The sequence below is a fragment of the Anopheles maculipalpis genome, chromosome 3RL, assembly GCF_943734695.1.
Source record: "Anopheles maculipalpis chromosome 3RL, idAnoMacuDA_375_x, whole genome shotgun sequence".
Taxonomy (NCBI): Eukaryota; Metazoa; Arthropoda; class Insecta; order Diptera; family Culicidae; genus Anopheles; species Anopheles maculipalpis.
The window spans coordinates 1,206,615-1,231,669 of NC_064872.1; the positions used below are offsets into that span (position 1 = coordinate 1,206,615).

Sequence of the window (25,055 nt, forward strand, 5' to 3'; positions counted from 1 at the left end):
TTTTGTTCGCGGAAACCGCTTGAAATGGTTGGCCGGACATAATGGAACGGTTGACCAGCTTTTCATAAAAGTACTGAGCTAGCGGCGTGTCTGTGTGTGAGTCTGGTGGTGCAGAATCGAATGCTGTGTGATAGTGTCGATGACGCTGAATGGGATGATGATTGCGATGGTATATGGACCACCACGTACCACTACCGGAGTCCTGAATAGAGTGTCTCGTGGGTGTCGTTTGCAAACTGGATTGGTTACTTCATGAGCACAAAAAAAAAACAAGAACAAAAAACGGGGAACGATCGAACGTCTTTTGAATGCGCGATGTATGGTAGAACGGAAGTACATTAGTAAATGAGATAATTTTCTTCATGTATGCAGCATGTAGTAGCATGGAAGCATGGAAATATATTTTTGTAACGCGTGTTTTCTTCCTGATTACAGCTCACATAAATCACATTCGAAGAATTGCTGGACTCGACCACGTCGGATTGGGTGCGGGTTACGATGGAATTAATTTGTAAGTATTTAGTTCAATATTTAGGATGTGCAGTAGTATTTTTACGCTCTGTGTATGATTCTTAGTACCTTTTGGGCCTAGTGTTCTACAAAATACGACCAAGGTCTATTGATAGACTCTTTAGACGACGTGAGATCTTTAGAGATGGCTCCCCCTGGACTACAAGATCTGTTGAACGACGAGGTACCTTGAACGATAAAGTCTCTTGGTAGATGAGACTTGGACAAAGAGATCCCAATGCTAGAGGAGGTTTATTTGTCTCTTGATAATTGATATCATTCAGACACCGTTCACTCGTTGATGATAAAATCTCTTGCTGAATCGGGTCTTCTCGTCTCTTGAAAGAAGAGCGCTTTCAACCAAAAAGTCGCCTTACTAGTTGAGTTATATCTGCCTCTTGGTAGACGATAACTTGATCCTCAAACAACAAGCTCTTTTGATAGATTTTGACAAACTTTTTTGAAGAATGTTAACTATAAATTGGCGTAGACAACTTGCAATGCGAGGACATGGAAAACGATGCCCCTCTATATGACAACACTACTGGCAAACACTCATTTTACCCACTGTTAAACAAACTGCTTCCGCTTAGAACGATCGTATTAAATATTCTTCAAAATAATCTGAACGGTCTACGAAAATCTCGAATGCTACCAAAAGCAGCTTATTAAGGACGCCCATTCATTACATCTGCCTTCCTTTCCTTCGACTCCATTCAACCCATCGACCGGACACAAATCTTTGCTCACTTTCGTCCTCGAATGTCACACACAACACAAAAAATGTACCGGATGCCGATCTGCACCATAAAACACAGCACTAAAACTGCAATAGACACACTATAAAAGCCAAAGCGCTCAAGGATCCTTCCAAATTTGAAGACTTTGCCACTTTGGCGTGGTGGTAGGACATTCGAAACAAAAACGGTCCACCTTTTTGCCATGCCCCATCATTTAACCATCTTTCGGCGAAGGGTATGCGGTGTCGTGGGAAATGAAAATAAAAAAAAGTGATTCCATTCCAGTGTGTGTCTCCGTACGGCAGCGACTAGCGAGGGTGAGAGCGAGCTCGTAAATTGGCCCCTTCTTGCCCCGATTCTCGAGGGATGCAAGAAGATTCACGCACCATCACGCGCGCGCGTTCGTTTAATGACTGTTGGCAAAAACTCTTTACCGCCGGACTCGAGAAAAGAAAAGCCAAAAGAACGAAGCACGAAGAAAATATGATTACGGTGTCTCAACGCCTCGTATGTTGCGCTTAATGGCGCACTTCCTTCGTCCGAAGACGTTTTTTTTTCCTATCTCCAAAGTTTTTTTTAAGCTCCCCGAGTTTTCACGTAGACATTGTTCACTTCGTTTTATTTACAGCCGTCTTTAAAAACCACTCACACACAAAGAAAGCGAAAGCTGATAAAAAAAAATTAAGAAGAGCTGCCGGAAAACAACAGCAGCACCATCTATAACAGATCCATAAATTTTGCACTCATCCTCATTTTCCACCCGTTTTTTTTTTCTCTTTCTCAGCACACCCCACGACCTCGAGGACGTGTCAAGCTATCCGCGCCTGTTTGCCGAACTGCTGGGCGATGGGTGGACGGTGGACGAGCTGGAAAAGTTGGCCGGCCGGAACTTGCTGCGGGTATTCGAGGAGGTGGAAAAGGTGCGCGAAAATCAGCGCCTTTCGGGGGTGAGACCGTACGAAGAGATTCCGCCCGTATTGCGGCCCGACGAGCACGCAAACTGTTCGACCAACAGTTAATGGGTCGCTCCCCATCAACCGGAACCGATTCGGGGCGGCGATCCGCACATCCGGTGAATTAGCTGCCCGGACCTTCCAGGAGAAACAACAACCCAAAGGAAAAAGGATTATTTGTTCTAGAAACAAACACCTGGTACAGGTGCTTCGCACACTCTCACTCACGTACACTAGAAAATCTCGTTGAAATGCCTTTTAACGAAAGTTGGTAGATTGAGAATCGGAAGATCATCCCGCGGGTTGTAGCCGGTTCTCTAATTATTGTTGGCGGGTAATTCTCATCGTACCACAAGAAAAAGCTGCAGACAAGAGCGGGCGAGTATGAAAAATATCATCTCCCAACTATTCATCCTTCGGGACGTGGTTGTTCGCTGCTCTGTACAAGACCGTGCGCCTTGCCGAGATGTGTAAGTGAACAAAAAACAAAAAAAGATGGAACATTTAATTAGCGCACCTTCGTTTAAAGAAGACGCGGTAGAAGAAAACAGAAATTATATACACATTATCATTCCTCCTGTAGGTGTAAGACACATCCCGAAGGGGGAAAAAATGCATTTATTACGACGCCATCTTTGCGTGGAAAATTGCACCATGTAGATTAGTTCGTCGGGAGTCGAGCCGATTGGCCCCGTTTGGCCAGGCTGCGGTGATGCTGTAGCGATTAATAAGTAGCGGCGCAAATGAGAAATGGCTTAAATTTGTGCAAGCGTGCAGGAATTATTATTATGCATTGCGCCCCGGTGACAGGCGATTCAGATGGAAAAAAGCATCCAGCCAGCCATCCAGAGCACGTTCTATCCCCGTGGAAAATGCATTCGTTCACATCCGGTGTCTAGAAGCTCGTCCGGATCGGGCGCAGTGTGCTTGGAAATGAGGCGATTTTGCACGGGAAAACTAATTAAAACACCAAGGTGATTAAGCATGGGTATGATCAACAAGCACCCGATGCACGTTCAGGTAAAGTACTGCAAAAATTTGTATTCGGTGGTGGTTTCATGGTTTCGGGTTTGTAAATGAGCTGTTTAAATTGAATCGATTGCATTTAAAGTGGCAAATGCCGTAGCTTTGAATTAATTTGAATTCTACTGCTGGAACGCTGGCACGCCAATTGGCTACATATACAAGAAGCTTTAATTTGAAAATGCTTGATAAGAATGAAAGGAAAAAAAACCGATCCTTTCACAGTGCAGTGTAAAAGGAAGGTAATAAAACACCAACAACACGTGTTCCACTCATCACATGCACCTCTGCCCATTCCACTGCGGTACAATGAAGAACAAAAATCCAACGCAGCTCAAATCCCCCTCCCCCCCCCCCCCCCGCCAGCGAAATGAGCATGATAAAGTAGTAGTATGCAGAAAAAACTGCTACTACTTCTACTGCTGTTGGTTGAACGATAAAAGTCTACTACGTAACCCGTAACCGGATGAGCAAATAGCAAGTGCAAAACTTTTCCTCTTTTTTTTTTTGTTTCTATCTCCATGCAAAAAGCTTCCGTTTTGATGTTGTTTGCTTGCTTGCATACTATAAAATGTGCAAAAAGGGAGACGAAAAACAAAGCCGGAAAAATGGGTTTAATTAAAATACAAACGACTTGCATGGGGTTGTGTTTTCCGCACGTCCCAAGTGTGCGTACACGCTGACCGTTTGAATGGACGGTCATCTACATAGTAACAAGCAGACCTATTCTGCAGCTGCTGTAGGGTTCGAATTTGGCCTTTTCCAGACAAACGATGATTTCCCTGGGCTCTAAACGCTTAAGCCCGACGACGACAGGCGCTTTTGACTCATACGTGTGAGATGAAAGTGTGCTGGTCGTTCCTTTGGGCCATATAAAAAGGACACCACATCACACTACACTGTACGGGGAGTGTAGTGATAAAAATAGCACGCTTGTAAGACACTGGTACTCTGAGAGCCTGATGCAACATGGTTGGCTGCAAGCAGCTGTCAGTACAACGGTGATTGTATAGTGTGTCGTGCACGGATGAGAATTAAATTAAGCTTCATTTTACACACACCCGAGAAAAAAAACACGGGAATGGTCTATCACAGCTCCATCAAAACCAAGTAATCTAAGGGTCCAAAACCTGACCACCGAAATGGCAACTTCAGGTTAGTTTCTCCCTCGGCACTCCCTCGGCTAGCAGCGAACGGGCAGCGCATCACAGAAGAAGCAACATTGGATTAAGTTATGATTAGCAATTGCATAATTAATGAGATTAATTTGACTTAAAAATGTTCTCTGGTCTTGGCCGGGATCCGTTTCCGTCCTCCTGGATAACGGGAAATGAACGAATGAACGTGCGAAAAAATGCGGATGATTTTTTTTTTTCTTCTGTTGACATCGGATTTTTTCTCCATCAAAAAAGTTTGAACAGTTCGTCCTCACTCTTGTTCTGACTTTGATGAGGAAAAGGGTCAAATTTGGTTGCCTTTTTTGTGTCTGATCAGTTATTTTTTGGTTGCGGGAAATTAAAACCAAAATACGCAGTTAGTACAGAATCGCGATTGATTGCACTATATTCTGGTAGATGGCGGCACCACTTCCACATAGTAAAATATGTCACCATTACAGGCTTAATTATCGGTTTGACTGTTTGGGGAAAATAAATTCTCCTCCAACCTTTCGAAAACAGGAGGCGAAAAAGCAATCAAGATTGCATTTGTTTCAACTCCAATTACTTTACGAAATTTCATTACGGTCCAATTTAATTGACCTAATGGTTGTCTTACGATTGACTCCAGCAAATTTGCTACTCGACAGCCAAGGCCGGGCTGCTGCTCCTTTTCTTCAATCTCCCTTCGGGGATTAATCTGCAAAACGTGCCCCCTTCAAGAGATCGCACTAAGGTTCAAACCAAGTGTCCTTTGTCCCGAACGCAAAAAAGAAAACATTGGACAATAAATTAGCTTAATTGAAAGTAATCGTCTAAGCTTTGTTCGTGTAAAATGGCAACTTGTCGATGTTGATGGTACTGTTGATGCTGGGTGAGTGTACGAGATCGGAGAAAGCGATTGTTTTCCCTCTCCACATCGAGCTATCACTACACATAGCCTTCCAGGGGAGGTCCTTGGAGAGTGTTACGCTTTGGTGATGATCAAACTCTAACCCAAACTCCCAACACATGACACGAGGATTCAGTTCCTTATGGTTGGAAGTTTGATGTCAACCAAACCGACCCAACAATGTTCGGTCAAAGTTTGCATATCCGCAACATGAATCCTTCCAGTGTGTGCTTCACTATTGCGATTCTCCTCACAAAGTACTAGTTTATCATCATCATCATCAACGAGAGTATGTGATGTGGAAAACTGTATCGCTCCCTTTGTCTCTCTTTTTCTCTCGTGGATTCGATTAGAAGACAAACTAACGTGACCAGCAAAGCAGGATGCCATGTCCGCAGTGTCCTAGTGATACAGCGACAAACTTTCCACGCTACTTGTTTGGTGTTATTCTATTTTATGGCTTCATACATCGACCTTCAGCAAGAGTGTGTCTGTGCCGTGATCAAATGAATTAAACTTGTTCACTAAGTCAAAAACGAATACCTTCCCTGTCTCGTTTGTCACACCCGTCCGATTTGGGGGCGCGTGTGAGCACGAACGAATAATTAAAAAAGTTTTCCTCGTTGCTACATATGGTAGCGTGACTTTGATAGTCGTATCCTCTTGTGGAGATAGTTATTTCAATGCACTACTCATAACATTCAGTTAGCAGAGAAAGAAATAAAAAAAAGTACACAAATACTTTTTTGTGGGCCTTTTTCGCCATTTTTAAACCATTTACCAATGGCTGAAATCACTAGCAAATGGAATTTTCATTTAAGCTAAAGTGGCTCTTCACAATTATAATATTGCCAATCAATCTGATTTGTCTGGTGCTTAAAAACCCATTGCTCTATTTTCGCTGGAATTTAGGGAAAATGCTCACAGTGAAATAATACTTGAAATTTTAACCTTTTTTGCTTACTGTCTGATTTTTCTGCAAATATTATTCGACAGCAGGAAAATCAGTTTTTAAACAATCGTCCTACATAAGCAAACGAGGCAGACGAGGCTCACGATAGCGAGCGAATGCCCCACACATGTTTGGACCGGCCACGTGGATAAATAAATTCATCGAACCGATAACCGAACAATCGCCCACAGAAGTCAAACGATTTTTGTTTGTTTATTTACTTCAAAAGCAATAATGCTCGAAATGTTAACTCACCCACTTGACCTAGACGCGGCGAGTTCTTGTCCTCCTTCTACGACATGCTCCCGGAGGGCTGCGAAAGAACATTCTGTGTGTGTGTGTGTGTGTTCGCGGTGTTTTTCTTCTGAAACTGGGGAAAAAAGGGACCAACCCGAGCGCATCAAATGAACCGGTACGCGAATCGATTGCTTTGGGGCACAAAAAGCGATGAACTTTTCGGGAGCATTCGAAGGGAAAACTGTCACAACATAATCGTAACAATTGAGTTAATATTTATGATTTTTACGGTTAGTTTAACCCGCCCGCGAAGGTTTGCGCGATTTTCCCCTAGAGCGCGGTGGCAAAAGACGCCTGAGAGGCACGTGGCCCACCCTTGTCGCTTGATGCTGCTTGCTGACCTGCTTTCTACCTTGTGAGTGGCATCTATCTCCCGAGCATACTTTGGACATTCATTGGAGCGCGATGGTAAAAGGTAAAAAAACAGCACGACGAAAGCTTAAAGCGCATTCCCCCGACGGCAGCTGTTATGCTTGTGTTGCTGCAATCCGAAAGCATTCGTTCGTTGGTCTGAGAACGCAACAGGTGTGTGTACTGCCCACAAGGAATGGTCCTTCCTACCCCAAAAAAAAATCTGAGCATTAAAAACATAAAACCCCTTATCTTTGGTTGGCAACTTGGGGCGCTGGCAACTGGCGGAAAAGCTCATTCTTGACCGTTGACACTGCGCTCGTGGAATGCCACCTGTGATATCTCAGCGGATAACCTAACGCAATGTACTGAACACGGTAATCCTGTACGCACAACTTTATTGGTTGCGACTTAACTCATTCGCGGTTTTCATCAGACTGACCCACTCCACTCGGTCACAAATAAATTTCATAATTCCCTCTCTTCTCTCACTCTCTCCTTATCTCTTCATTCCCTCTCTGTTTCCCCTTAACGTGGTCCGGCGAACAGCCGCAACTCGCTTGCCTCGCTTCTCTGGTCCGTCCGACCACACAAGCCGCCCGCTTGCATTCTACGGTGGGTTTCGCGGAATTCTGGCCGGTGTCGATGAGATCGAACAACAATTGCGGGTGCCGCCGTTCCAGACAATTGTCGCCAAAACAGATGCCACTCGGACAGCCTTCCGTTCGCTCCTCACCCCGCACCTCTCTCTCCTTCCTCAGCCCGCCATTCTCGCCCGTTCCTTAGACCGCGCATCTCGCTCGTTCCATCGAAATGGAACATCCTCCCGGCCAGGTTGATGCTACGGATCTATAACTGGAAGAAGAGCTAATTTATGAACAGGACGTTTAAACTCACCACTCCTTGTCTTCACATCCACTACCCGGATCAATCCGTCCTCGCCCGGGAACACCCTTGCAATGCGTCCCAGCTTCCACAATTGCGGGGGCGTATTATCCTCCTTTATTAGAACCAATGCTCCCTCCTTTACGTTGTCCTTTATTTTGGTCCACTTGTATCTAGTTTGCAGTTCGCACAAATACTCCCTTTGCCATCTATTCCAGAATTGCTGCCGCAGTTGTTGGATTCTCTGCCATTTATTCAAGCGACCTTCAGGCATATCTAAATAGGATGGTTCTGCAACTCCAATCAAGGGACGATCAATTGTAAAATGAGCTGGAGTAAGGCATTCCAAATCGTTAGGATCATTTGAGTGAGCATACAATGGCCTTGAGTTTAAGATGGCTTCAATTTGGCATAGAAGCGTGCTAAAATCAGTTATTGTTAGAGATGCAGATTTATAAATCTTCTTCAGTACACTCTTAACACTCTTGACCCCTGCCTCCCAGATTCCTCCAAAGTGAGGGGCACCAGGGGGTATCATTTTCCATACGATCTCCTTTTCTTGGCAATACTGGAAAATGCCTTGGCCTGTCGCCTCCTTCCTAAACATCTCATACAGCTCTCGTAGTTCATTTTTTGCTCCGACAAAATTTGTCGCATTATCACTGAAGATTTCTTCAGGTATTCCTCTTCTTGATACAAATCGTCTCAAAGCTGAGAGAAAGGCACCAGTTGATAAGTCCTCCACTGCTTCCAAATGGATCGCCTTAGTCACCATACACACGAATACACATATGTATCCCTTTATTGCCGCAACACGACGTATACCGGATTTCAGCATAATTGGCCCAGCAAAGTCAAGCCCAACTCGTTGAAAGGTAGGAGCAGCTGTTACACGGTAGCTAGGAAAATCACCCATCTGTTGTTCCAAAGTAGTTGGCTTGCTTCGGAAACAGGTAATGCATTTATGCAGAACCATTCGAACCGTTGATCGCGCATTGACAACCCAAAATTGCTGACGAAGAATCGCAATCACTCCAGATGGCCCGACGTGCAAATTTTCACGATGAATTGTTGCAATTAAACGATGTGTAATCACATTTCGATTTGGAAGAAGAAGTTGATGCTTGTTTCCAAAAGCCAGATTTGCATGTCTTATACGACCTCCTACCCGCAGTAACTCACCATCCAAAAAAAGGTTAAGGTCTTGATAACGTTGCAACGGTTTGCTATTTTTTACGGCCGAAACTACTTCCGGTAGATCCTGATGCTGAATTGCTCTAATGATCCAACGCATCGATTCTCGCAATTCGGGAATAGTAGGGTTTGGATCATTAATGCGTTCGCCCTTGCGACGCTTTGTGTTTTGTTTGAACCGCACGATGTAGGCAAGTATTCTTTGTGTCTTTCTAAAGGATTCATATTTCTCCAAAATTGGGAGAACTTTCAGCGGTACGATAACATTGCAGATAACCTCGTTGCGCAATTCCGGAATTTCATCATCATTTAGTTCATCGATGCAAACATTTGGTATCTCACAAGTACGTAAAAACTCCGGACCATTCCACCACATCTCATTTGAAACCAGTAGCGACGCCGATTGACCCCTTGATATAACATCCGCAGGGTTTTGATGTGTCCGAACATAACGCCAAATGAACGCTCGGTTCTCGTTGATCTCGGCTACACGATTTCGTACAAAAACATTCAGGCACTCTATCGGCTTTTTCAACCATGCCAGAACTATTTGGCTATCCGACCACAAGTTAATCGTTTCGAAATTAAAATCCTTTAATGCTTCCAGTACCTTTTTCACTAGACGACAAAGCAATGAAGCTGCAAGCAGTTCCATTCTAGGAATTGTCACGTTCGATAAAGGGGCAACCCGAGATTTGCTGATCACTAATCTCAATTGCGCTTCACCATTCCTCTCTATTGATCTTATATAGACGCAGGCTCCATATGCCTTCAAAGAAGCATCCGCAAATCCATGGATCTCTAATGAAACTGCATTTGTACTTACTACATGTCGAGGAATTCGAACTTGATTTTCTGTTGGCAATGCTTCCAAAAAATTATCCCATTCTTCTATCAACGGCTCAGAAATTTGATCATCCCAGTCCAACTTTGCTAACCATAGCTTTTGCATCAAAATCTTTGCCAACACAACCACTGGAGAAATAAGCCCCAATGGGTCAAATATTTTTGCAATGGCAGACAGAACCTCTCGTTTGGTAGGTGTTCTGCCCTTAGACGGTACCTTTGTCAAAAATATAAATTCATCATTCATCGGATTCCACATCAAACCTAACGTTTTGATGATTTCGTTAGCTTCACAATCGCCGATTTTTGTTAGAGCATCCCGATCTTCAAATGGTATCGATTCCAAAAGCCTTTCATCATTCGCTGACCATTTATGAAGTGTCATACCCGCCTTTCTAAACACCTCAATGAGTTGCACTTGTGCAGCATGGACAGTCTCGATATCATTTGCCCCAAACAATCCATCGTCGACATAAAAATTCTCTTCAATAATGCGACTGGCTAAGGGAAAACCTTCTCGTTCATCTCTCGCTAGCTGCAACAACGTTCGCGTTGCTAGAAAAGGTGCTGCTGCCGTTCCGTAGGTCACCGTGGTAAGCTCAAGCACACGCAGTTGTTCATTCGGCGAAGCTCTCCAGAATACTCGTTGTAGCGGGCTGTCGCAGGGATCCACCTTTATCTTAGGGCCGGTCATCATAACGTCGTTCAAAGACAAGCCGTTTACCTTCGCCGAAGCATCGAACACCACACGGCACTTGGTAGTGTTCTTGGCCGGGTTCAATACAGCATGATGCGGCAGATACCACCTTTTCACGGAGCCATCGTCCTCACTTTCATCAACCACTCTACAATGCCCTAACTCCTCGTATTCACTCATAAACGCTTGATATTGTTCACGTAACGATGGATTTTTCAACAGTTTTGTTTCCAACAAATAAAACCTACGCAGCGCTACACTTCGCGAACAACACAATTGGCTTATCGATTCCCTTAAAGGCAACTGCACAACATACCTGCCACTGGATTCACGATAATGTGTCTTCACAAAATGTTCTTCACATATCTCGTCTTCCACCTTCACGGAACGCTCACTTGTCACATCTTCAACTTCCCAAAACCTTTGCACTATTGTTTCCAAATTTTCTTTTGTCACAACATTTGTGTACACCTCACGCTCTTTGTGTATTTCCGCAACACGTCCACCTATCACCCATCCGAAATGAGTGTCCGTCATCATGGGAAGTGTTTTTGCCAATTTCACTGAACCAGATGCCATTATTTCCGAAAGACAATCCATTCCCAATAAAATGTCTACACAACTTGGATTGTTGAAATATGGATCGGCCAACATCGATTTATCAGGCAAATTCCACTTCGACGTATCGAAATACACAGAGGGTATTCTACCTGTTATTTCACGATACACAAAACATGTCACGTCCATAGCAAAATCACTACACCGAGATTTCACTGTAAAAGTACACTTTTTCTTCACCGAAGATTCAACGTTGCCAATCCCCTTAACCGGTACGTTCACGTTTACCAAATTTACGCCTAATTTCGTTGCAAGCGCTTCAGTCACACAACTGATTTGCGATCCACTGTCCAACATCGCACGACACAACAACACCTCTTTGTTTGGTAATTCCGCGTAAAGCAAGACGGTTTGCAAGAGAACAATACTTCCCGCCGCATCGGTATTGTTCACATGCTGGCTCGCGCTCACTTGTTCGGGTTCCCTTGAAACCGGTTCTGGACCGTTGTCCCAATGCAATACCGTGTTGTGTGGTCTGTGGCACCTGTTACATTTCAAATGCGATTTGCAACGATTTCGCCAATGTCCCGGTTTTAGGCAAATTAAGCAAAGACGCTTCGATCTAATAAAACTTTCCCGATCCTTTCCATGCAGTCGCATCAGCTCAGAGCACTTGAACGTTTCATGGGCACCCTTACACAATTCACACACAACTACACTGCACACGGTTGTAGCTGCATTCGATCTCATAGGCGTAACACCACTTGAGCTGGGCCCTTTCGAAACAAAACGTCCCCTTTGCCCCGCTGCAACATTTCCTTGGCACCTTTCTAGAACCGACACTCTTTCTTTTAGGAAGCACAAGGTTTTTTCATAACAAGGAAGTTCGTTTCTAGGGACACTCGCTTCCCATAGTTTCTTTGTTTCAATATCTAACGCATTCGCTATCAAATGTATCACCATCGCACACGACAGACCAGTAAAGTTTTCACCTAAATACTTTAGATTTTCCACGTGACTTTCAACCGATTCAACCAAACCGCGCAAACCTACATAACTTTCCTCATTCACTTTTTTCAAATTCAAAAGTCCACTAATATGTAAGTCTACCATACGCCGTTTGTTATCATAACGTTCGGATAACAGTTGCCACGCACGTTCATAATTACCGTCGTTTATTGTTTTCTCATCTATTACCTTGGCAGCCTCACCACTCAAGGCCTTTTCAAGATGATACAACTTGATACGCGAATCTTCACTACTTTTGTCAACAATATCTTTGAATATTGTTTTAAACCGCGCCCACTCCTCATACTTGCCACTGAACGAAGGTATTGGCCGAGGAAGCGGAGCATTCACAATCACTGACGAAACGCTAGGAGCAGGTATCAATGCTTTTGGTGAAACGGACTGTGCCGCAAGGGCTTCAGATGCACTTTCTATTTCCATCATCACCTCCTCATGCAATTTCACTGTCTCCTTAAACTTGTCGTCATGCACTTCACTTTCGTCATGTTTTATGATCTCACCATAATGTTTGTTGTGTTCTTCTAAAGCACTATCTGCCTTCTTCCCGAACACTTTGCACTGTACCGCGGTCAGCGCCTTTCCCTCTTCCTTCGCCTGCACAATGTTGTCCCTTATGCGAATCAATTCGCCATACGCAAGGTCACGCATGTGCACATGCGGCCTTACAGCAACAATTACATCCACCCAACCGGGTTGTGGCGCCGGCTTTACGGTTGGAGTGCGAGACGTCCGAGGCGTTCGAGTCATGATGATGCGATTTTTACCGATATCCAAAGCACAAAGGGTCAATATCCGAAGTTCGAAGGACCAATGTGATATCTCAGCGGATAACCTAACGCAATGTACTGAACACGGTAATCCTGTACGCACAACTTTATTGGTTGCGACTTAACTCATTCGCGGTTTTCATCAGACTGACCCACTCCACTCGGTCACAAATAAATTTCATAATTCCCTCTCTTCTCTCACTCTCTCCTTATCTCTTCATTCCCTCTCTGTTTCCCCTTAACGTGGTCCGGCGAACAGCCGCAACTCGCTTGCCTCGCTTCTCTGGTCCGTCCGACCACACAAGCCGCCCGCTTGCATTCTACGGTGGGTTTCGCGGAATTCTGGCCGGTGTCGATGAGATCGAACAACAATTGCGGGTGCCGCCGTTCCAGACAATTGTCGCCAAAACAGATGCCACTCGGACAGCCTTCCGTTCGCTCCTCACCCCGCACCTCTCTCTCCTTCCTCAGCCCGCCATTCTCGCCCGTTCCTTAGACCGCGCATCTCGCTCGTTCCATCGAAATGGAACACCACCTGAAATACTAGTGAGGTCAAAAGTGTGTGATATGGACAATGAAGGCGGGTCAGTTTCGTGCCGGAGCGTTAGTTTTTATCGCATTACATTTGGCTTGGCCCTTTAGCGCGAAGTAAGCTATCCGATTACGAGAGACTTTGAGACCAAAAAATAAAAATGGAAAGAAAAAATCCGAGTGAAAATGAGCATCATAAATGGATCGAATGGCATGAAATTGGGGGACATCGACGGATGGAATCATAAGGGACAAATGGAAAGTTCTTTCTATAAAAATATAATTTTTACTGACACAAACGATAGGGATGAATGGGTTTTTAAAGAGGTTTTTTTTTGTCATCAGATGGAGGATCGCGTGATGTGGCAGTGCTTCAATTTTACCACACCGCTTTGTGTGTGTGTGTTGTTAGGGGAAGCGAGAATAAGTGGGAAGAACCAATTTTCCACACTATCATAAAGACTCACTTCCATTGACACCACTCAGAAGGTTGGTGCGCTCTGGGTGGAGGTTATAATTCAATCAAACGGGGACATCATTTTAAGCGAGTCCTTTAAGAAGAGTTCGAGCGTTCGAGCGAGGGTGCTGCACGTTCGTGTAAATGGGTGTAATTGAACGGAAACGATCCTTAGGCATCAGGTGGTGACGGTTTGTATCGACCGTCCCCAGAAGTGTGTGTGTGCGCCATTGTGTGTTACGTACTACTGTATTTATTCTGTGGGATGGAAAACTACCCAATCATGTGTTAAAGGCTTGCGCAAACTAATGGAAACCCATTAATTTAAATTCATTTTTGATAGTTTTAAATGGCACTAAATAATTCCACGAACAAGCAACATTATCAACATTAAAATAAGTTTGTTTTGCGGTACTCCCAACCACCCCTATTAACGAGAAATTGACCCACATCACATGTATGCGATTCAATTTTAAATGACATGATGGAGGCGCCTGGTAGTTCACCAAAATGCACGCCGGAAACCAACCGCCAATGAAGCGACTTTCAACACATTCGAATGTAGTTGAATTTTTGACTGGAAATAAAACCCATCAATACGGTTCTGAAACCAAATAACAACCCGTCGGGAAGTAAGGCTTTCCGTGTGCAGCAAAATAAATCCGATACGATACGAATGGTGATGTAAATACAATCGCCAGGACATCACGTGTCGTGTAAAAAAGCAATCGTCATATGGTTTGCACCTTTGTCGGAATGGAAAAAAACAAATAGAAAAAAAAACGGTTTAATGAAAATGGCAACAGTGAGCCCCGAACGTTGAGGTCGAATCACCCCCGTAGGGTGCAATAATGAAATCATACATTCAATTATTACCTTACGCGTTTTTTTTTTCGCCACCCGTGGGGGAGGGCTTCCAAGCTCGAGAAATGTTTGTGGAAAAGCTTATCCTGCTCACACACACACGCAAACAAACAACATGGAGAAGGAAATATAAACAACCGACTCCTCCAGGGAAAACCTTCGAAAGCTTGAGTTTAATTTCATCGTTGGACTCTGGCTGCGCCGCCGGAGATGAGGAAATAAAAATGCATTCCAACTTTTGCCCATCTGTTGGTGTGTCTCACTCCAAAGAGGGGGCTTTATTTGCCTCCGTAGGGCCCACGGGCCATGCGTGCAAACATGGCGCCGAGTATCGGTGTACGTTTCGCTAGTGGAAAATTTATTATCAATTTGTTTGCAATGTTCTCTCGAACCCGAGCTCGAGAACAATGTTGCTGGTGGTGTTGTGGATGCTGCGAATGCTGAACAAATCCAGTTGCGCTTGCACACGTCCCCAAAAAAAAAAAGAAGGTTGCCATGTGGCTATGTGCGAAAATTCTGCTACTCCAAGCTGCTCATTACTATGCAGCGTTCTAGGAAAATGGAAATTGAGGCGAGGCTTTCAGTGCTCCGAAAGAGGCAACATGAAGACAACCTTCAATCATCCCGCATTCGCCAGCCTGGTTTTGTGGTGAAAATGATACGGAAAACTGCGCGAAAACTTGTGCTGTTTTCGACGGAATTTTTCCAACCTCAAATCGGTGTGTTAGACTTAGCAACGTAGGGTGAGGGAAAATGAACCAATTTCACTAATACAATTTACAAAAAGGTAAACTTTAAATGTGATACATTAAAGTGAGAAGAAATTCGTGGGAAAAAGTTCTTTTGTGCTAGAAAATCAGTTTTGTTATTGAATTTTATTCATTACCAAAGCACTGATTCAGGAGAAAATTAATCAAACAGCCCCGGTTTAATGCATTAACTCAGCTGATTTGTTGTTCTGCTTATCAACCCCCCAATCGATGCAAACGACATTGGAAAAACAAACCACCTCCGCCACCGAAACACACACCTAAACCATCCCCCTTCACGCTACCCTTATCTACCCACAAATATGCGTTGGATGCAGTTTTCCCAATTACTATCTTAATTAGCCCTGTTCCCACACCACAAATGCTGATTGCGCTAATATGAGCTGCATTCAAAAACCACCAAAGCACCGATCGGAATCGGAAACAATCATCATGCGTCAGTGGACAGTAAATAATGTGTTCCCAAATTAGGCGGCACTTTTGCTGTAATTGTTATTCAAAATAACTCGCCATAATTTAGTGTCCTAAAGGAGAAAAAAAGCTGGATGTGAACCGTTTTTTATTTGTCGCACCACGGGCGGATCGGTATAAAGATGTATAAAAGCTGGATGTTTTTGTTCACACGCAAGAAGAAGAAAAAAATGCTCTCGAAACCATAGGACCAATTAAATGTTATTTACGAAGAAAGAGCAGTGGTTGGTGTGCAGCAAACACGCCGAGCGAAGAAATGGCCAATAATTTAAATATACAACCAAAAAATAAAACGCGGAACAATAACCACGAAACGGTAAACAGAGGAGAGTCGTACGTACGTGAAAATCAACCCGTTAAATAGTGTGAAAATGTCCCGGTTGATTATGGGGTTGAGAGCGTTGGGCCCGCTCGCACGTGTTCGCCACAGAAACACGTTGGTTAATTAGAGGACGACGAGAAAGCGAAATGCCGATGAAAAGAAGCAGCGTCAAAACAGCGTTTACCGTTTCACTTGTTCAATTTGTGGATAGGAAAATAAAAACAAAATAAGTGTGTGCATTCGAGGTGCGGTGAGTACCAAAAAAAAAAAAAAAAAATAGTGAAACTGAAACAGTGAAAATGCAACAAGAAATGCATTCAGTGGAGAGAAACAAAAAAGCTGGTAAAGGAAAAAATGCAGAAACAAACACACACCTCGAAACACGTGTACATTATAAACATATCAGCAACATCCCGTGTTGTACAGGGTACGACCGGGAGCGAACAGAAAAAAGCCCTCACAACCAGCCCTCACGAACGTGCACAAACAATTCAATTCGCTATTGGAAGCCGAGGAGAACGAGGTGCGCAACTGTTTATAAGTTTAAAAAATGCAACAACAAAAAAAGGACGAAAATGTAGCTTACAAACAAAACAAACAAATCAAGGAATGTGTTTGTGATTCTGGGGACATATTTTGCCACATTTGCAGTGAAACAGAAACAAGCTCAAAAATGGAAATGCCATTTTAAACGTGCTTGCACGTGTGGTGGAACATTCAACGAACAAACTGCGGCCCCAACTGGTATGCGTGTAATGTTACCAGCTTTCTGTTTTTGTCCTCTATTTCTATACTGAAAGGCTGCACCTTAACATGAGTCCTGCGTTTTGCTTTGGTTTAAAGTTATCAATTATTTGATACCAACTTTAATTTTTGCCGTCCTTAAAATTATCCCATCTGTCTGTGGGTTTTTTTTATCTACATTTTTATTTGTCCCATCCGTCGGAATTAAAGCACAAAAAACGGAATCGGATAATGTAGAAAATAATGACACACACACCCGACCGTGTAAATGTCACTCTCAATGTATGGGGGGAAAAGGCACAATATAATGGCCGTTGCATCCTAGTGTTTTGTGGTTCATTCTTTTTAACGTTTCTGTTAAACTCATTTATCTACTTCCTGTCTCTGGTGCTGGTGGCAGAGAAGGAAGCAGCTCATCCCGGGATAACCGGATTGTTTCGAGGGTGCTTATCCATCCGGATTATTTCGCTCCGATAGCAGACCACCCAGGTGCCGGGCGATAAATTATACGTGTGTGTGTCTATTTTCCATCCAATGGAAATTCGTTCACAAAATACAATAAAATTATTTCCTTTTTTTTGTCGCGTACTTTTCGTGTGCATTATTGTAGTGAACGACGCCGTGACAGCAATTTTACTTTTTAAGCGAATGGCTTTAGTAGCTTAATCGAGCGCGACCGAATGGCGATATATGCGGCCGCTTGTGTTCCTATTGTGTTGTGTTGTAGTGCAGTGCAAAAAAAATGCAGTGAAAATGAAATCGCAAAACGATTTTTGCATCGTGAATGCAAACGAACGAATCGTAGCGTATCCGTAGCCTAAATTGATAGTGAATTTCTATCCGGAAATAGTAGAGTTGAAATTTTGCTTGAAGAAAGGGAGAAGAAAAAATTGGACGCGAACTGCTGGCTGACCACATGAAAGGTGGGCAAATTTTATGAAACGACCCCCGTTTGGAAGTAAAGGCAAAAAACAGCCAGATTGAAGACCACACTTTTTGTACCGATCTGTGTAATGGATGTGACCGCACAGCAAAAATAGAAACCGCCGATAAGATACGGTTTCCGGTGAAGAAAAAGTTCATATTAGAGGGAAAGAGTGGGAAGGAAATTGATTGAGGGCCATTTGAAGCTCTTATTACTATAAATTAATTAAACAAACTGGCCCGTGTAGATCTGTAATAGAAGATACCAGAACCATGTTTAAACTTGTCGCGCTTAGTTAGGGAAATGTAAAGAATGACCGACGAAACCGATTCGAATTCCGAGTGAAGGAAGATGATGGGGTTAAGATTTAATCGCAATGTTAGTTGTTCGTTGAAAGCACTCGGGACTCATCGAAGGAGTAGCGGAGCGCGTGCATTTGATTGGGGGGGGGGGGGGGTTTGTTTGAATATATCGGAACGAAAAGTATATTATACATATATAAACTCGAGTGTATAAGTCTTCAGTACGTGTCGTACGCTACCACTGTTGAAGGAGAGGAAGAGAACGAGCAAGAAGAATCGGAGCGCGATCGAGCTGCAGCAGCTAGCAAAAAAATGTAACGTTTAGACAATTCAATAATTTTTATGTCATATTTAGGATGCCAAATAAACATCATCAAATGGAATTGTAGTTTTATTTTTCGAAAGAACTCAGCGAAGGTGTCCCTCATTTAAACTTCTATGTTTTATTATACCTTTCTCTACTGCCTTAAGCGGTCCATTTCAAGCATCGAGTGTCCTGATGCGTACCCAAGCAACGCACACAACAATACCTTGTCCCACACGCTGTACACGTGTAGCTGGATGGGAAACCACAAACCGCACAAAAATGCCGCTCCGGCAAACGGGAAGGTGGTGCAGCAGCACTAAAATAATTCGGCGGATCGGGCCGTTGCTGTTTCTCTTCGTCCAACAGCTGGGGGAACGTTTTTCGATACTTGGCGCGATAGTATTCGGCACCCTTCGTGCGACGATTTTTCTTCCTGCTTGGTCCACCACCATCGAGATTGTCACTAAATTTGGGCACTTTTTTCGACATGACCAGATCTGCGTGTGGATCTTCGTGGAAGTTGTCCTGCTCTAGTGCTTCGAGCGCTTTCCGTGCCCGTCTTTGTCGTGCGGCATCGTCTAGGGTGCGCTTTTTATCCGCTTCCCGTATGCGACCCGATTCACGTCCTGCCATTTTGAGTTGCTAAAGGAGGGACTGAGAGTGGGGTAAGTGGCGTTGAGTCGTTTAAGCGTCCTTCTCGTGCAGTGGAAAGCTGATGCGATCCATTAAATCGTCAACACGTGCTTGCAGTACTTCCACGATTTCGACCGAAATGAAAAGATGCTTCTCGTCCAGATCTTGAATGATGAACTTTTTCCCCAGTGATTGCGTTTCGTCCAGATGGAGAAGGAACTGTTTCATAGCCGGATCACTGTGAACAAGAAACCATTTTACAATCGTGTCACCATACCTAATACCAACTGCACTGCACTTACCACTCTACCAATACACCTTTCATAACATTCACCATTGCTGATGGTAAAGATTTGTTTTTACAATGAATGCACGAACAGCAATTGTCCAGAAATGCGTTTTTTCCAACCGAACTACTCCGCTGGCGTCATTGTAAACAAAGCCGGGAACAGGTTTGTTGTGACAGCAACGAATGCTGATAGCAAGATGAATAGAGGTGTAGGGTGTGCTCTTGTCATTCGCTGGTCGCCATATTGAAGGCTTGTTTGACACATTCAAATATTTGAAGCTGAAAAAACAGATTTTTTGATCAATTTGTCCATTTTGTGCCTTATTTTATCTCACACAATGGGAAATTCTGCTCAATTCATCCAACACTTGATAATTCACCCTTCTTTGCCCCAAAAAACATTCTGCACAATCCCATCTGTCAAAAGTCAACCTTTCATCGCCCAACCTCCTACTTCTTCAACAAAGTTTCCTTCTGACATCGGCGGAAAACCGACAATCGAAAGTTATTCTCGCTCAATTCTCTCTCTGGTTGGTTAGGTAACATCACAAAAATTCCGCACGGTCTCACCTGCACTTTTAGTACGGCCGGACCACAGCCGCTAAAACCATCCTCTTTTCCATTCAACAGTTCATCTTCCAGCTGAGAAGGCTGAAGATTATCCGATCGCTTCCGACCGTGGTTGTTCCCGTACTATTTCCCAGTTCACGTATTCCAGTGTGTGTAAAGCAGCAGTGTGCAACGATGGTGCAGTATTCCCGTTTGCTGAACGTACAGGTACGCGGTATGGAAAAAGTGGTCATTTGATAAGGATACAAGTTGACCCGGAAGGGCATAAAAGGACAATTCGGACCTCGCATTTCACCGCCTGGAAAGCCCTTTTTATTAGCAATCAAGTGTACGTGTGTGCGTGTATAATTGCAAAAAGTAGAACATTGGCCTGTCGTCCTCCGTCGACGATGTCGTCGTCGTCGAGTGCTGGTTAGATAATCGATCCGACTAAGAGAAAATTCGAGCTCTTTGCACACTTTCCTCCCTGCCTGTAATTTCGAGGACAGAACCTCCCGTGGGTAGGCCGCCGGCTTTTGCCGGATGAAGAAGAAGGGAGGTGTGAATTTGTGTGCCGTGTACGGGCAAACGTGTATGAAAACAATTTCCACGAACTTTAAATGGCGTTTTTGTTGGATTTACATTTAAACGTCTGCACTATTTTTACCCTTCTCCACAAACCCCTCTCTCATATCCCATGTGGAACATGTGGGTGTTCCTCTTTTATTATCATCCGGTCCGGTTTGGTGAAGGCTTAAGTGATTGGGTCACCGATTTGCAGATAACAGCAGCAAGCAGAAGCGAGCATAGTAGGCTTTGGAGTTTCCTTCTTTTACTTCTTTCTCATTACGATGTCATTCAAGCTTCCATTCCGGGTTGTAGCGCCGTGTGACGTGTATTCTTCTTGGAACCAATGATAACAGAAGCGACGTAAAAAAAAGTCCGGCCTTCATTGGGTGGCATATTTCGGCATCTCGACCGTTTTCAAGGTTATTGTCCTTGTGAAGTGTCATTGAAAAGTGCCGAATTGTGCATCTGCTGCTAATTCTTCCTACTTCAGCTGTTTATTTACGTTCAATCGCGGCGTTACGGAACGGCCACCGCGCGCACAACCCCCTAAATCTTGTGCCCCCGCCGAATCACGTGCCGGCAGAGGATCAAAGTTTCTCCCACACAGCAGGTCTATCTAGGCCGCTCGACGTGTTTTCTATTTTTGTTTACCTTTCCGCCCAACCGACCGGCCCGGAACGACGGATGGATGGATGTTTGCAAATTTGCATCGATCACGTATATCGCTTCTGGATGCTTCGGCAACGGAAATGGCTAAACAGTGATCGCCCGTAGCCGGATGAACAGCGCGAATGTTTGTACAGCATTTGAACCGCTGATTATGCTTATCAACATTGGCACTTAGATTAGTTTGTTTTGCCTTTCGATGCAATTTCCCGTGGTAGCTTCTTCTTTTTGGCTGGCGGTTACAAAATAATTTACCCCGATCGCTCCGTGTTTCAGGCCCGCAAGGTTGCCCGGTACGCCGTTGATGTGCAGCAGCGCCAGTTCCATGCGTCGTGTGCCGCCGCATCCAAGGTCGCCCTGTCCAAGTTCGACCAGAATGTGTACCTACCCTACGAGAAGCTGCAGAAGAACCTGGAGGTGGTGAAGAAGCGCCTGGGACGTCCGCTAACCCTCAGCGAGAAGGTGCTGTACTCGCATCTGGATGATCCGGCCAACCAGGACATTCAGCGCGGTGTTTCGTACCTGCGTCTGCGACCGGATCGTGTCGCGATGCAGGATGCAACCGCCCAGATGGCCATGCTGCAGTTCATCTCGTCTGGACTGAAGCGAGTTGCCGTCCCGTCGACCATCCATTGCGATCATTTGATTGAGGCTCAGATCGGTGGCGAAAAGGATTTGGCCCGTGCGAAGGACATCAACGCGGAAGTGTACAAGTTCCTGTCGACGGCCGGTGCTAAGTATGGCGTTGGCTTCTGGAAGCCAGGCTCCGGTATCATTCATCAGATCATTCTGGAGAACTACGCGTTCCCGGGTCTGCTTATGATCGGTACGGATTCGCACACGCCGAACGGTGGTGGTCTGGGTGGACTTTGCATTGGCGTAGGTGGTGCTGACGCCGTCGACGTGATGGCCAACATCCCGTGGGAGTTGAAGTGCCCGAACGTGATCGGTGTGCATTTGACTGGCAAGATTAGCGGCTGGACTTCGCCGAAGGATGTTATTCTGAAGGTGGCCGATATTCTGACGGTGAAGGGTGGTACTGGTGCGATCGTGGAGTACATGGGCAAGGGTGTGGATTCGATCTCGTGTACCGGCATGGCTACGATCTGTAACATGGGTGCGGAAATCGGTGCCACCACGTCGGTCTTCCCCTTCAACAAGCGTATGGCGGATTATCTGGCATCGACCGGACGTTCGGCGATTGCTGCTGAGGCAGGCAAGTATCAGACCAGCGTGCTGACCGCTGATTCGGGCGCTAAGTATGATCAGGTCATCGAGATCAACCTGGACAAGCTGGAACCGCATATCAACGGACCGTTCACTCCGGATCTGGCTCACCCGATTAGCAAGCTGGGAGCGAACGCAAAGAAGAACGGATACCCGATGGACATCCGCGTTGGTTTGATTGGTTCGTGCACGAACTCGTCGTACGAGGATATGGGCCGTTGTGCTTCGATTGCGAAGAACGCCATGAAGCACGGACTGAAGTCGAAGATTCCATTCAACGTGACGCCCGGATCGGAACAGATCCGTGCAACAATCGAGCGAGATGGTATTGCGAAAACGTTCAAGGATTTCGGTGGTACCGTGCTGGCCAACGCTTGCGGACCGTGTATCGGTCAGTGGGACCGTAAAGATGTGAAGAAAGGCGAGAAGAACACGATCGTCACGTCGTACAATCGTAACTTCACCGGTCGTAATGATGCTAACCCGGCTACGCACTGCTTCGTCACGAGGTTAGTGAAATGCTTTAAAATAGTTGCTTAACACTTTATAATAATTGATTTGTTTTGTGCTTATCAAACAGCCCTGAACTGGTGACGGCTCTGTCGATTGCCGGCACACTGAACTTCAACCCCCTGACCGACGAACTGACCGGTGCCGATGGCAAGAAGTTCAAGCTGGACTCGCCGTACGGTGATGAGCTCCCGCAGAAGGGATTCGACCCCGGCATGGACACTTACGAAGCACCCCCATCGGTAAGTGGTCAAGACGGCGCACGAGGTACACAAAATGCCACGTGATTACGACGTTCAAAGTCCTGAAGTCCAGCAGCATCAGTACGCCAACCAACCGTCTTTCTTCATGTACCATCTAAACCCCTTCCTCACTCTAAGCGCGTGGCAGGTGCCTTATCTTATCAGTCGTTGACGGAGTGTTGTAGTATAGCGGTAGCCTGTGCCAAAAGACTACCTCGATACAAACGCGCTGGCAATCAAATGTGTTATTATATAGGTTAAGGTGCTAATGGTGGTTTACTTACCTTTTTTCAGGATGGCTCTAGCGTGAAGGTCGATGTTGATCCCAAGAGCCAGCGTCTCCAGCTGCTTGAACCGTTCGATGTTTGGAACGGTAAGGATATGACCGAAATGACTGTGCTGATTAAGGTTAAGGGTAAGTGTACGACCGATCACATCTCGGCTGCTGGTCCGTGGCTGAAGTACCGTGGCCATTTGGATAACATCTCCAACAACATGTTCATTGGGTAGGTATTCAGAAGGTTTGTTTTAAGAATTCGATTGTTATTTACTGATTGTCTAATTGTCCAGTGCCACCAATATCGAAAACAACGAAATGAACAAGATAAAGAACCAGGTGACGGGCGAATGGGCCGGTGTACCCGATGTGGCGCGTTTCTACAAGGCCAAGGGTATCAATTGGGTTGCCGTTGGTGACGAAAACTACGGCGAGGGTTCGTCTCGCGAACATGCCGCCCTGGAACCACGTCATCTGGGAGGCCGTGCCATCATTACCAAATCTTTCGCCCGTATCCACGAAACGAACCTCAAGAAGCAGGGTCTGCTCCCACTCACCTTCGCTAACCCAGCCGATTACGATAAGGTTTTTGATAATAGATTTGAAATTGACGTAGCAGGAAACTGTAAGGAGTTTTTTGTTGTTGTTGTCCATTCCAGGTCCAGCCGCACTCGAAGATCTCGATCCTTGGTCTGAACAACTTCGCCCCGGGCAAACAGCTGGACTGTGAGATCAAGACCGACGGTAAGGTGGACAAGATTAAGCTGAATCACTCGTTCAACGAGCAGCAGATCGAATGGTTCAAGGCGGGCAGTGCCCTGAACCGCATGAAGCAGATCGCGGCCAACAAGTAAGGTGTAACGTGAGAAGACTTCCCCTTTGTCTTTCCCACCCACTTCTCATCTACTCTCCTTACAACTGATACTACATCTATCAGCGGTTTAACAAAGTCGCGAAAACTATTATTTGGTTGAAAGGTATGGTTTGCGTACTGTGAACGTGTCGTTGGCTGGTTCGCAATCCGTCCCGGAGACCGTTTTTTGTGTGTGATTGTTTATGCATCAATGAAACGAATCGTTTAATCGCGCGCAGCTTCTGTTGCCAGTCAGTGTTGTAAATAGAGCGCATATGATATGATCCCGCCTGCGGGCATGGATGCAATTCGAAAGCCATACGTGATCGCGTGATCACGCGTGATCGCTGTTTTTTCTTTGCTTGCTACTTACTTTATCTTGGATCCGTACTAGTAGAGTAGCGATAATTACCTCAGAAGAAAAAAGAAGTTTAGAAACTTTAGCAACAAATTACCTAAGAACCCGGATGACGCGTGTCGTCTACACTTAAGAAGGCAAACTTCATGTAACCGTAGCCGCACTACAATGAATGCAAACTTAACGTTTTAGATGAAAGTGTTTGCGAACTGCGACCGTTATTAGCGTATGTATCTCTTAAACTAACTAGACATGAAGAAGGAAAATAAAATGCCTCCGTTTTATTTAGCTTTTGTTTGCTTTTCATTTTTGGGCAGCGAGTCCAGTGGACTTGGCA

General features: G+C 45.0%; 4 protein-coding genes across 4 annotated transcripts in view; 2 read left to right on the top strand and 2 right to left on the bottom strand.

Moving 5' to 3' along the window:
- Nucleotides 1-2,297, top strand: part of LOC126563890 (uncharacterized) — a 34,642-nt gene extending 32,345 nt beyond the window's left edge. Inside the window, exons 10-11 of the mRNA XM_050220678.1 lie at nucleotides 436-511; nucleotides 2,035-2,297. Coding sequence (XP_050076635.1) covers nucleotides 436-511; nucleotides 2,035-2,269 — 311 coding nt within the window. The 3' untranslated portion in view covers nucleotides 2,270-2,297. The remainder of the gene's footprint in view (nucleotides 1-435; nucleotides 512-2,034) is intronic.
- LOC126564142 (probable aconitate hydratase, mitochondrial) lies at nucleotides 1,535-25,002 on the top strand. Its single transcript, XM_050221088.1, has 7 exons — nucleotides 1,535-1,538; nucleotides 20,195-20,243; nucleotides 21,528-22,987; nucleotides 23,059-23,230; nucleotides 23,525-23,736; nucleotides 23,801-24,092; nucleotides 24,167-25,002. Exons 2-7 carry the CDS (start codon nucleotides 20,211-20,213, stop codon nucleotides 24,359-24,361), a joined length of 2,364 nt encoding a protein of 787 aa, XP_050077045.1. The 5' UTR covers nucleotides 1,535-1,538; nucleotides 20,195-20,210; the 3' UTR covers nucleotides 24,362-25,002.
- Nucleotides 18,704-19,177, bottom strand: LOC126565545 (zinc finger HIT domain-containing protein 1). Its single transcript, XM_050222733.1, has one exon. The coding sequence runs from the start codon at nucleotides 19,175-19,177 to the stop codon at nucleotides 18,704-18,706; it is 474 nt and encodes a 157-aa protein (XP_050078690.1).
- Nucleotides 19,219-19,548, bottom strand: LOC126565722 (general transcription factor IIH subunit 5). The gene is made up of 2 exons (XM_050222927.1): nucleotides 19,480-19,548; nucleotides 19,219-19,415 (listed from the first exon to the last, which is right to left on the bottom strand). Exons 1-2 carry the CDS (start codon nucleotides 19,512-19,514, stop codon nucleotides 19,229-19,231), a joined length of 222 nt encoding a protein of 73 aa, XP_050078884.1. The 5' UTR covers nucleotides 19,515-19,548; the 3' UTR covers nucleotides 19,219-19,228.
- Nucleotides 25,003-25,055: the final 53 nt, after the last annotated feature.